Raw genomic sequence first — 13,908 nt, forward strand, 5'->3', positions numbered from 1 at the left:
ATTGTACACACGCAAGGCTCTTATCTGTGCTTCGGTCTTGCCGGCCGGTTCCGCTGCACGGTGACATTCCCCGTTGCTGTCGTCCCTCAATGAGGCAAGGTTTACAACGATGGCTAATACTGTTGTCTTATCCAGTCGCGTGGTCCTTCCGGAATTAAGACTTTGTGCAATAACTACCAAGAAAAATTTTACAGGAACATTTGAGTCCATACCAAACGAGGCCACCAACAACATGCGGGAAGCCTTGCGAGGTGTGCGCGAGGGGGGTGGTATATGAAATACTATTCACTTGTGGAAAGTGATATAGGTTATCCAGACAGGGCGCTTCATAAATGCTCACGCACAGGAGCCCGCACGGTCTTTATCAAATGAAGAAAACAGCACAGATTTGCCTGAGCATTGATGGGCCCGTAAGAGTCGGCCACGGCAACGCAGAATCAAGATTCTTAGAAGGAGCGCAAAATCGTAGCCCGAAATTTTTGGGAGCATTTCTGCTAAAAAAAGAAAGGCAATGAATGCATCAGCGATACGACAGCGGCGTTGTATGAAAACGAAACGGCATTTTTTTGTTATTATTTGCCTTAGAGTGTTATAACGAAGCGCTCTTTGTATACGTTGTGTACATTTTTGTGAACGTAGCTTTGACGCAGGCGCCGACATCTGTTCGGTATTTGGTAGCGACGGCCTCCGAATGAATCTGTTATTAGTCGCGCTTGTCCTGTCTTGCTACTTTGCGTCGTCGTTTGGCACAGTTCATCAGAGCTTTACAAAACATACAGGTCAACCTTTACGGATAATATTACAACCATTTTTGCACTTGAAAGAAATGCCGCTTGCTTGTAAGCCAAAATTTATACCCTTTTTATTCCAATACGCAACGACTACAGTGTATTTGGTTCAAACGGTTCTATTCGTCTTTCTCCTTATGCACACTGTGGCAGACACGCATTACAACTATCACTACATTCGTGCGTGCCGATGAGTGTATACTAAACGTACGCGGGCCCGGGGGTAAGGCGAGAAGGAGTGGGGGAGGGGGGTGGGGTGTCGCTCAAGATCCCTTATCATTTTTTTCCTGTTGCTTACGCTAGTGTTTGGCCGGCGGCCGTGCATGGTTGGACCCGCCTTTGGACAGGGAGATCAGCATGTTGTCTCGCATGCGTATCAGCTGTCAGTTTCTGTCCTTTATTTTATATTATTTTTTATCTGGTGGGTGCATCTCATGCAGAGTCATTCACCCACAGCAAGAAGGCGACACATGGCAGCCTCTAACAATGAAGTGTATGCCATGCCCCGTGCTTTCCAGTCACCTTCATAAACTCTTGATGGACCTCTTTTGTTGAATATTTCCACCAGTCACAGTCATGCGCAGTCGCAGGCCTAGCTCCAGTGGAAGCTGTCACCGGCCGGACTTTAGTGCCTGTAGATAGCGCCTGCTAGCACATTCCTTTATCTGCGCTCTACCGTCCAAGAGATAGCTGAGAGACACGAGCACAGCTGGCGCACGGCTAAACATGTTTCGACAGTATATATGCACCTGCTTGAAGCTGTTCTCAGACTGTTGCCGGTGCAGGTCACAAAATATGGCGGAACTGGCTATGACGTCATCCACGCTTGACGACGCGAAACTGGGCACCACTCATGTGCAAATGCAGACAATTTTGGTCTACCATGGTCAGCGATGTCGGGCAAGCACGGACGAGGTACAGAAGGAACAATGTACAGAGCGTTGTAGGTAGCACGTATATGCATTGTGCTACTCGCAATATACTAAATGCATAATGGGGCATAAACTCCATTGACACGAGAACAGACACAAGGTACATTGTATGCATATGCAGTACATACCAGTGCTGTGAACATGTATTGGTAGCAGGAGCGTCCGACTGCATGTTTGGTCCCAAGGCCATTAAAAATGTTTTCTTTTAACTAATGCACTGTACATAAACTCACTGTTTTCGGCCTACGTATATCTGTAATGCTCTGGGCAGTGCATTTCAGGTAGGTAGGCCATGAACATTATGCTAAATAAAACCGAATGTTAATGCCCTGCTCTTAAAATACTTTTGCAGCATTGGTACATATTTTCACTACAAACCTTAACCTTCCATATGGTGGGAGATTTCTGCGGCAGGCTCCAGAGAGAGATTAGTGGTTGATATTCGTCACTCTTAGGCATTGTTTACCGCTGTAAGTATTTCTGTTGCGACACGGAGACGCGCTGTACGCACAGTGGCATGTACGGGCCGTTTGTTAGTCCACTCACAGCCTGTACACGCTGTGAGGAAAACACGTCTATCTTCTGCTAAACTGTGCACGTTTCAGAACTTCGTAGTGCGGCGAAAAATAAATATATTATGACCGCGACGCGTTAAACTATACTTCAAATGCATGCGAAACCGACTAAAGTCCACGAACAGAACAGCGCCAGCCTGCGTCGGCATATTAGCCACGACAGAGGAGGCTTACCTTTCGGAATTGTCAATTTCTGCGCTCAGGACACGTTCATACAAAGCACGCGCTCATATTACGATGATGCTGCACAATGAGCGATGTCTCAGCACAAATCAATGAATGACTAAATGATACACTCATGCACAGTGACTGTAAGTGTGGAAGAAAATTAGAACCGGAAGTAGAAGGCAGACGATTTTCCCACGATTCTTTGCGTTCACTTCGGAAACGCACCTCACCCATTACGTTTCTCCGGCAGCAAACGACGCATTAATGGCTGAGAAATTTGAATTTAAAAGGTTTCCCGCCATTTAATTCAAACTCGAGATGTCTACACCAAGGCGAACTGGTTGTTGCATAGCTTCGTGCATTTCGTGTTTTTTTTTTCTACCTTATAAAAGCTCCATTTTAGGTGAAAGTCGTCTCTTCGTGATTAGAATGCCGTAGTCTGTCGATATAGGTCAACTTCGACATACGCACATGCATGCTGCTCATTAATTCAGCTCATTTCTGTCACTTGTGTCGCGTCTTCCGGGCGCAGGAAACTGACGGCGCTACAGCGCTACATACCAGATCTGACAAGCCAAGCGCCGCCACGTGCAAGAGATATCCGGCTAACAACCCGTCCTGCCGATAAGGCAACTTTCACGCACAAAAACACTGCGGTAGAGCGTGATTATTGCAGCCTTCCCAGAAACCTTCCTCCGCGACTTTGACACCGCACGGCAAGCTGCTGAAACGTGACCGACCGAACGAAAATGTCGCTTAAAAGACGGGGTTCAAGTAGGAACCACAAGCAGCAGACGTTTTGCGGTCTTATTCCCGTGCTTTTTGTTCATGGACTATGGCCGTTTGCTCCAGTTACTTTTTAGCCGCTTTCTGCATTGCCCCGCCTATCTTATGTTCAAAGAAGCTACGAGTGAAGCAACTCGAACCGTGGCGTTGTTCATCGCTGCAACTTATCCCGCTCGAAGTGGTCAGCAGCCGAATAAACGAAGAAAAAAAAAGCTTTCGTGGCTGAACAAATTAGGTAGGCAAACGGAAACAAAAAAAGAGAGATCGAGGCTATCGCGGGGGCGGAAGTAGAACTGTTAGCAATAAATGAAAGGGCGATGCATTCCCTTCCCAAAACTAGACCTATGCCTTACCCACGGCGTAGTGGTGGTTACGATGTGGCTTGACACAAATTTCGATTATCGGGCGGTCACAGTAGTTGTGTTTTAGCCAGGATAATGAAACTACAAAATGCACAGGTGATCATACGACGTGACCCGACAAATCTGTGTTAGCAGTACTGGTTGTATACGCTTCTTTTCTTTTTTTTTTTGCACTGATCGGTTTCCTACTGCGTCTTTGAATTTGCTATCGCTGTGGTCTCGTGATGTAGGGATCGGGGCTCATTGGTGGGAGATCCATTTCTACCTGTGGGTTCCCCGGAGGAGGCACCATCCTGGCTCGGGGGGCTACCTGGAAGAGGAAGTTTAACTCGCACAAAAAGGCTAGACAACAGGTTTTCGCCGTAAAAAGAACTACACTGCTGAAGCAGCAAAAACGAAACTATGCATACCCATCAGCAACGTAGCCGTCGTTGCCATGTCAGCGGCACCATACTCACGGGACATCATACTGCGTTATGCATTACTGCGCTACTAATGGGAACGAACAAGACAAGACGCAAAGAGCACACATACAGACAGGACGCTCAACATGTATGTGTGCTTTTTGAGCCGGTGATGTTCGTATTCATCAGTAGCGCACTGATGAAGTTAAACATGGAAAACTAACTGGGCTCGTTTGCAGCTTTACTTGCCATACTGTGGCTACCTTTCCCATTTCGTTTCATTTCCATAAGCAGGTTGTGCTCCATCTTCTTCAAACATATTGCTCTCTGGCTGTGCCCATAGCACGAAGCTACGACCACCATTTGCCAGCTTGCAGACGTCTGTGGTTGGCTCGTCAGCGAGCGAGAACACCGCGCGCTGGGCGTGGCATTGATTCAGCAATAAAGAAGAAAATAAAGAGCGCCTATTACATGACATCGCGAAGTCGACGGTTCGATTGCCGTGTAGATCAGCGACTCATGGGCGTTTTGTAACGTTTTGCTGCCGAATCCGGAAGAACAGGGGTGAGGGTAGGGGGTGACAAAGGGTCTTGTTCTCTCCTCCTACCTTGTCTTCCAGCAGGGGTACAGTTTTTCTCTATTACTAAGTGCTGGCGCTGGGAATGAAGCTCTAATCTTTAACAACGTCCACACTCTTCCTGCGTCGCCCCCTTTAAAAAAAGACGCCTGGAATGTTCTCCGGGTGAGCCTTTGCGACAGCTTGTCTGAAATTCCGCCCACGCCGCCTATATGCATTTCGTGCTTGAAAATAATAAACTCAGTGCAACAGGAGACACAAGCATTATCCAGGTAGCACACGGCCGCGGGCCAATATTAGAAATCTGCTGGCAAAGCGTGGCCCTAAGCAGGCCCAGAGTTGCCAATTAGTATCTGATATTGGTTGTTCCACTCATAAACACATACAATGATGGCCCTGGTTATCCGTCGCTTATCCGCTATTGGCTACACCGTCATAAAATCCTGCAATCACGGGCCAAGTTAGCCAGAGTTCTCGGACTACCGCAACGGTGGCCAAGTGGTTGAGCATGGTCATGTTAGCCATAACTTCCCTCACTGTTTTCCAGAAATGGTTATGCCATTCAAGAAGGCTGGCTATCACTCATATAGTGTTTAAAGTATGCTGGAAAACGTTGGTCAATCTTGTGCCATCCGTTAAAATGGCATTATAACATTCGAAATTGCTACAACTAATAGCAAATAGAGAAAAAAATATTTTATTGTTACCAGCACCACCTTGACAGTTATACGACCTCCTCGAACTCGCCTCTAAATTAAGGTACAGGTAGGAGGCTGTACTTTCCGCGCTTACACAACCTGCTACACGTGTCGTGCCTTCAGTTTGAGGGCCGCGCATTGCCGCAGTGGACAAAGGCGGCATCGGACGAGCGCATACTGTGAATAAATTAACAGACAGGCGACCATATCACAATAGCACTGCGCAGTGAACAGCAATAACAGCATTCACAAACCCTTAGACGCCTGTTGTTGCAACAGGCTATCGTTGTGCTAGAGAAAGTTTGAGAGATGAATATCACAAGTGCACCCTAGTTTTGGTATAATTACTACAGCAGTTTGGAATTATGACACCCGCGAATGAAATGCGTGCGATATGCGCAACTATGTAACTGTGTGAATAAAACACTCTAAACGTTGTCGCTTTTATGAAACAAAAGCTACGCAGGGAAAACGCCCAGGCGCGCTTTACGTTGCGCCATCGACCTACGAGAGACCGACAAGGGTTTTGACCGAGCAAGCGCGCTTACTTTGTTCTGAATTGACCTAGAGGCTTGTTTACTTCTGCTTCTTTTCCTCCGCCCTCGAGGGAAAGGAGACAAGAATGGGGGAAGGAAAGCGCTCTCTTTCCCCGACCAGCGTTCCGGTCAACGAACGAGAACTGCATTTCCCAACCTTGCCCTCGTGTGATGCTCCGCCGGAACGGGACGGACGAGCGAAGCCTCTGCCGCCTTGTAAGCGCCGCAAAATAGGCAGCAAAAATAAGCAGCCTCCCAGCTGCGCAGAGCAGTGCAGAGTGCTGCAGAGCTTGTTCCCGAAAACGAAACTGCGGGCAATGCCTGCAATCTTCCAGCACCAGGCGGCGTGCTCCATCAGTGACGTCACTCATGCAGAGGCATGAAAAGGAGGTCGCGGAAGGCGAATGAGCAGTTTGCATCCACGCCACCCTTTGGGGCGGTATGAATCGTACGGCTGAGTTAACCTTATCAAGTTTAAGTAGTAAAGAGGCCGCCATGCCAGGTGTTTGTAGTAATTTTAGTAGTAGCTGTCCGGACAACACCATGAGGTAGGACTCGTTGTTTTCGTCTTTTTGGTGCTTTCTCGCCGGTGGCAAGTGTCCCGTGAACTTGCTCCTCGTTTCGCCAGGCTAAGCCTAACTTCCAAGGCGAGCGTGACAGACCTTGATTTCGCTCTGATCACCCATTCTCATCAGCGGACAGTTTCTTCAGAGAGAATGGCTTGTAGCAAAGTAACGATAACGCCCTCGTGCTGCCTGTAAAAGTCAAACTGCCTGTGCGTCGTGTTAGCGTCCAATCTTTGATGTTTCTAAACTGCGACGCTCTGAAATGGGACGAAATTAATGTTCGTGTTTTTAACTGTGATCCCATTCGTACCGCAGGCGCCCCTCCAATGGTATGTTTGCGCGTGGGCATCGTTCGGTGACACGCGTTACGTGCTCTTTCGATCGGCAGTATAAACGGGATGCTCTCTCGTATTTTGTTGTCCCGTGACCGTGCCTCGGAGGAACTTCCCGTTGGCTGCCATATCCGAGACACTGCCCTCCCCCGCCTCCTCGCCTAATTCTTTACGTTGTTGGGGTTTCAGGCAGTTGCGTATGCCGATTCTGTGACCCAATTGTGTTGCGCCGCGACGTGTTGCGGTGGCTTAGCTTTAGTTGTGGTTGTCACATTTGGTGAAATTGCTGCTTTTAGGTGTTCTCATTAGGCAGGCTTGATTGCAGGAGATAAACAGTACATTTAATGCCATAAACGACTGGAACCCTCCTCCACCTTTTACTGCTAAGGGGCAACGTTCGTTTCGGATGTCAATGTCACTCTCCTTCAGATATCTACATTTTCTGTGGGTACATTCCACGTCGATTTGCTTGTTGTTCATGCAGACATAAAAAATTAAATGAAATCCAGTCTTCGGTAATCTTAGGGGAGCGCGTGGGGTCGTCAGGGTTCTGGAACCTTCTTATGCGCACCTATCTGCGTTGCTGCTTCTGTTGTCGAATCGGATTTGCGCCTCGCAGCTTATCCGGCCGCTAAGTTGCTGAAATACTGCCGAGGGATAATTCTTCATGCATGTTTCGAGGCGATGACGTTTTCTCTACTTGCAATTTAGGTACTTTTCAAAATTTTCGTACTGCGCCGGTAGCTGTTTGTAAAATGTCACCCTTGCGGAATTTGTGCGGTCCTGTTACGCCCGTCTGGTTTTAAAGCAGCGCATGTGTTGCACCAGATGTCATTTTTGAGGGCAGTTTCGCCGACATTAGTAGGAACTTTTCATTTTTTATTTTTTCTTTGGCTGGAAAATATTTAGCCTTGTTTTACAGCAGCTGCTGCTGCTTCGTTTGCAAGATTGCTTTCAAAAAAAGACGCCATTGATGCGTAAACGGGAGGTGCTCAGAACTCGCAAATCGCCGCTTTCATGCCAAGGCAGGTAAATGACCGTTAGTATGTGCCATCATATTAAGCTTTGATGGTCAGAATTTATCATATTTAAAGTGCAGTGCTGTTACAAAACATCCAGTTCTGTTCGGCTGCATGCACTACGGGTTAAAATACTGCTGCCTTTGCGCAAATGGAACAGTCGTCGGAGACTTTTGCTGTAGATAACAGCTGAACACTTTGGTGGCACAGGGATAAAACAGCTAGAGATGGCTGCTTCCATTGACTGCAACCAAAACAATATATTGTGTTAGTCCAGCGTTAGCTGCTTGAACATTTGTCTATTTTTCCACTTCATTCTCAAGAGAACTCTGGAATTATCACACTGCAAGTCATGTGACCATCACTGCTTCTTATATTCAATTTCAATTAGTCTATTTTACTTCACATAGACTGGGATGGAACACTGGCATGCATACTTCCCAGTACCGAGCTGGTGCTAGAGGCACCCTGAACGTTCAACAAAGTTTAGGCATGGGACCAGATGAAAAGGATTAAAACAATGTTATGTTCCCTTATCTGAATGATATGCTGTAAGTCTATGGGCAGTCTTTCAGCACCTTAATTGCAATTTTTCCACCCAGACGATTTCGGACCTTTTGTTTGTCTCCGTTGTCCTTTTGCTACTTACTGCCCCCTACTGCGGACTTTGTTTATAGCCAAATGCTGCACACAAATATATCCATATGTTTGGATTACAGCTTTCATGAATGGACCAAAGGTCTGAAGTTCAAAAGAATGGTGTTTTTGCTTGTGGCTTGCTGAATATTTATTGCGAACTGAAGCAAACTACCATGGAATAGTCTGGCAAAGGACCATGGGAGGGGGGCGGCAAAGAGTGCACAGTGCAGTTATTCCTTCACAGAGCACGTGTTCTTATTAGCCTTCAGCGCATGCGGTCCTTTCAACGGGATGTAGAATGAGCTGGAACTTCGGCAGATAATGGACCAATATTGCCATTCCAGCTAGGCTGTGGCAGCAAAACTAATGTCATAGCAGCTCACACTTCCTAGGGCATGGTGAAATGCCCTCCCCTTCCCTGCAGTGATATTGGTGGAGGCCCACACAGAGGGTGAATGCGTGCTCACCCTGGTCTTCTTGCCGATTGCAGGACGCTGCTGCGCCACTACTGTATCTCTCTGGGTGCTGGGCCTCTGTGGTGCTCCTGATGCGCCCCATGCCGCCGACGTGTCGCTGTCAAGCACAGGAGGCAGCGGCGTGGGGTCTCTGAAAGCGCCCCCTGTGGACAACTCCCATGTTCGAGTGAGTGACACTGTGTGGTGAAGAAATCTCCCGTTGTAGGCGATGTTCACTTCCACAGCCCTTTTGAGCTGTTGCGGAAACCATTGGCTCTGAGGCACCCCACTGCTGTTCTCTTGCAGAAGGGAGGAGAGCTGTTTGCGCGGCAGTGGAGCGAGGAAGCGGTGCGGCTGACGTTCCGCTGCCGTCTGACCGAGCAGACTGAGGTGAACTGGGAAACGGTGCTGTGCGATGGCCGGCTGTATGTGCAGCTGCCGTCGTGCGTGCTGCCAGAGGGCTCCCGTGAAGCCTTTGTCGCACTGCTCGAGTTTGCCGAGGAACAACTGGGTTGCACCCATGTCCTGGTCTTCTTCAACAAAGACCGCAACGACAGGGGTACTACTTTGCTCGTGCCTCTTTTTTGTTCTGGACTTGGGTTGTAAATGTGCACTTAGTGGCTTGGAGGTGGGAAATATGTATGAAAAAACTATACATTCGGGAGTTTTTGAGTTTGCCTGTTCAAACTGGTGTTCATCAGCAGTGAGAAGCAGGTTAAATGTGCTGTCGCTTGGCTGCTCATGCTGGCAATTTTGTGTGCAAGGGTGCAAGGGTGGATCAGATGCTTGTGCTTTGGATTTTTTTTTTTTTTTTTTTGCTGGACCAAGGCCTGCAGTACAAGCACTGCCCTGCATGTTGCTTGGCCTTCAGTCATCATCTTGCTTGCCTTGCATCTCGTTTAGTTCCCTCCTTTTGCTTACTCTTGCAGCTTGCCCCTTATTGAATAGTGCTTTCAAAGTACATCTCCATCTCTCGTTTTCGCTTCTTTTTCTGTTAGTCCTGTGCTAGGAGATACTTCACCTGTCTAGAAACAGTGCAGCTGTTCTGAAACTGCAGTGGCTGCTACCCCTGTTGTCTTGTGGCTTCATCATGACTGTGTGAAGTCCTGCTGTATTCTTTGCAGTGTCTGTCCTCTAAATGCTGCTGCATTCAATGACTCATGTGACTGTGCTGTATAGCATTTTTATAATCCGTCAAATTTTCTGCAATCCAATGGCTATGCCTACGCTACTACCAGGGTGTCTAGTTTACAGGGTTTTTTTTTTTTTAGTGTGAAAGCATTGTAAGGCTCATGATGCGGGGAAAATCTGGCGTTGTCGTTCTCCACGACAGTCCAAAAACCCACGTGACCTCATAATGTCGCCTAGTGCCTACATCATCATCAGGGAAAGAAATAAAATTCCTTCCGAAGTGGGTTTGAATCCAGGCCGGCATCACCAGATCAGCTTCAGTGGCCATTTCATTAGAGCACTGCACAGTCACTGTAGCATGACATGCCGTGCACTAAGCTGACAGTCTTTCGCGCTTGGGTGTAGTCATCTTCATTAAATGCCATGCGGGCGGCGCGGACAGACCAACTTAGCTGGCCACTGCATTATATTTGCACTATATTTGTATATGCCATTGCTGCATCCGAACACCTCGTGTGCATGCTTTCGCATTCGCAGCATGTAAGTAGTCTTAGGTTCCCATAATTTTTTTTTCATGGTTCTGATTTTGTCGTTCTGTGCTGTTCTTTTTGTGCAGCCGGCATTGTACGCACGTTCATGTTCCTGGGGTTCAGTGTCCTGGCCCCAGGACATCCCCTCGTGCCACAGTCCACTTCTGAAGGGCTCCTGTACATGGCTTACACCATTGAGTGAGACATGGCGGACACCGACAACCCACTGTGCTTCCTGGCTCTACTGCTGCACCAATAGTTTCTTCGTTTTGTTCCTTTTTCTGCAACTCTTTCGGGGAGGAGATCCAAAGTGTGTAACCTTTCGAGTTCATGCGTTAGAAGAAAACAAAAGGGGGTTCAAAATTTCATGGGGAAATTATGATGGGTTGGGCGAACCGATTCACTATTGGGATGTTGTTTCAGGGTGGGCATTTTCAGAGACCGCGCGCGTTATATCTAGGGCTTGATATCCACAAGCGAGGCTGTAGTCATTTGTATTAGGAGTTTGTGCATCTGTTAGCTACTGACCTATCCAAGGCGTGGCGGCATAATTATGTGGAAACGTTTTCCTTGAGGTGTCTGTGTGTGTGCTGTGACTGCACCTCTTTTTCTAGTTGCTGTAGGGGGGATGTATTATAGAAGTTTGTTTGGGACCAATTCAGTCAGTGTCGGGCTTAAACTAGAGGTTAGGCTACTTACATTAGTAAAGGAGAAAAAATGTTGGTATCTCAAATTTAAAGCACCCGTTTGCCTCGCTTGTGGTGCAACTGGCTTCCTCCTGTGCTAGGCTAGCAGGACGTCTTGTACTCTTCACTCATAAAGTTCAAAAATGTAAAAAAAATATGCATAAACTGCCAAAAATGTTCAAAAAATACAAATGGCCTTGTGTATGTCATTTCTTCATTTACACTTTTTTTTTTCCAGCATTGTGCTACTTTTTCTTTTCATGACTTCACAGTTACTCTTTTTTTGTGCATGCAACACATACTTTTTATTCTATTTTCCACTTCCTTCTGGTTCTTCCTTCTAGTACAAATAAAAACCTTTTGTCTTGCTGATGTTTTGTTTGCAGTTTTCTTTTCTGCTTCTCCCACGGCCGCCTGTGAGGTACAGTTAATGTATACTGGCTGTAACAAAACTGCCAGAAACTGGTAAGGGGGGCCTCCACCACATCTGCCTCTAATTGCTTTACATTTGGAGGCCCTTATTAATCCTTGACCAGTACCTATTATGCAGTAGTGTTTGCTTGTTTTGCTGATTCGACTGAGTGACCGCATTTCTGGATCACGAGAGTGAAACGAATAATTGGGTGGAGTGCATTTGGCAGGTTATCTGATCATGAATGGCAGTTTACCAATATCCCTCGACATAAAAGTATAAAACTGCTGTATCTTACCAGTACCTATGGGGCAGAAGCATGGAGGCTAATGAAAAGGGTTCAGCTTTACGACAACGTAGCAAGCTATGGAGAAAAATATATGGTGGGTGTAACGTTAAGAGACCGGAAGCGAGCAGAGTGGGTGAGGGAATGAACGCGAATTAATCGCATCCTAGTGGAAATAAGAAGAAATGGCCTTCGCAGGGCGGGCATGTAATGCGAAGGCAAGATAACCGCTTGTTCATAAGGGTAACGGAGTGAATTCCAAAAGAAGGCAAGCGTATAGTAAGGGGCGGCAGAGAGGTGGGCAGATGAGATGAAAAAGTGCGGGAATACGGTGTGGCCGTAGCTGGTAAAGTACAGGGTCAATTGGGGAGACAAGGGAGAGGCCTTTGGCCTGCAGTGGGCGTAGTCTGGCTGATGATGGTGATGGATAATTTCGACCACCTGGGGTTCTTTATGTGCACTGACATCGCACGGTAGACGAGCCTCTCGCATTTCGCCGTCATCGAAATGCGACCGCCGCGGGCAGGTGTGAATGCATTTCCCATGCTTCTGTATACAGATTTTGTTCGTTTTGGATTCTGCACATATTTATTGTGACCCCTATAAGATTCGAATCATGGAGTTTCTACTGTATGCACTACAGTGCAAAAAAGTTGCAGATGGCATGGCTTCATTCACAGAAAAAACCTGGACCATGATCTTTGCAACATTCAAAAGGGCGTCAGTTGTGAAGTTGCATTGAAGTCTTGCCTTAGCTTTTGAGCTGTCAGGTGAAGCACGCCTGCAAAATATAGCGTCTGCTGCTTTTTCTCGGACGTGTGCAGTGCATATAGGCCACGCGCACAATGGAAAGCACAAACCAACATTTCATCGTTTCCTAATGTACAGGCAAAATTTCCAAGAGATGAGCGAATATTAGAAATTTCCCATATGAATCGAATGTTTGATGTTCAGTTCATATTCGAGAAATTGATATTCGAAAATTCCCGCATACTTTCCAGCGATCGACCGTACACCGCGCCGGCTTTCATAAATTCGACCGTTGCAAAACCGCAATACCTGGACAGATACAACAATACTACAGTACAAAGGCCATATTCCCTTGGTCGTTTATCGCGTGGACCGATCGCATGACCTCGTGCGAAATTCCGCAAGTGGGCTTTTCCACGTATCACACGTGCTGCGAACAAGATGGCCGGCGACCTGCTACGAACATTTCGCAGCGCGCTTTTGTTTTAACCTTCCATAATACGTTACTTAATGTCCACACCCATGGAATTCATCCTGTGGCCTTCATAACCTCTCCTGGCTAGCGTGAGGTCCGACATCTCGTTTTGGTCAACTACGATATGCGGGAAAGTCCACTTGCGGAACTTGGCATGTGGCACCCGAAGGGGGGAGTCAAGGTGTCGCAGCGATCTTGTAAAAATCCTTATTGCTTGGTGCATTGTGACCCGCGGTCCCCTTAAGCAGTCAGGATGGCAGGCGTGACAACGATCGGAGGGACACCGTCGCCAGGACAAAAAAATAACCTGGCCGCGTTGTTTCGGTTTCTGGACCCGTGTCGACGGCAGCTGTCGGCCGCGCAGTCGCCAGTAGTGATATATCCCAGCTCCGCGCTACTTTCGGACGCCGACCGGCGCGTCGCTGGTCATTTATTTTTCCTTTTTAGAAACAGACTCGCCGTTCCGATGCCAATGTGTGCGTCCCCCTCGCTTACGTTCTTCCAGCACGCCGAACCTGGGCGCTCGTCATGGGTTTACGTAGGTCTTTGCGCAACGGAGCCACCTCATAAGGCTTTACCGCATTTTCAGCAACTTTTTTTTTCTCGGGGGCCGCGGGGCATTTTATAAATCGACATTCGGGTAACCAGCTGCCGCCGGTTCCCTGAATATCGAGGTTTTACTAGCCACCATATTTTTGTTGCCAGTCTTGTCATTTTATGAATTTCGTTTTGTATGACTACATTACAGGTTGGATACCGTTGTGCTGTCTAATCAAGCAGCATACATTTCTGTGCACATCC

General features: G+C 47.4%; 1 protein-coding gene across 1 annotated transcript in view; it reads left to right on the forward strand.

The window, feature by feature from the left end:
- Nucleotides 1–11,556, forward strand: part of Oda (Ornithine decarboxylase antizyme) — a 65,156-nt gene extending 53,600 nt beyond the window's left edge. Inside the window, exons 2-4 of the mRNA XM_077629162.1 lie at nucleotides 8,873–9,024; nucleotides 9,144–9,396; nucleotides 10,585–11,556. Of these exons, the coding sequence (XP_077485288.1) occupies nucleotides 8,873–9,024; nucleotides 9,144–9,396; nucleotides 10,585–10,700 (521 nt within the window). The 3' untranslated portion in view covers nucleotides 10,701–11,556. The remainder of the gene's footprint in view (nucleotides 1–8,872; nucleotides 9,025–9,143; nucleotides 9,397–10,584) is intronic.
- The last annotated feature ends 2,352 nt before the right edge of the window (nucleotides 11,557–13,908 follow it).

This window comes from Amblyomma americanum, chromosome 6, assembly GCF_052857255.1.
Source record: "Amblyomma americanum isolate KBUSLIRL-KWMA chromosome 6, ASM5285725v1, whole genome shotgun sequence".
NCBI lineage: Eukaryota > Metazoa > Arthropoda > Arachnida > Ixodida > Ixodidae > Amblyomma > Amblyomma americanum.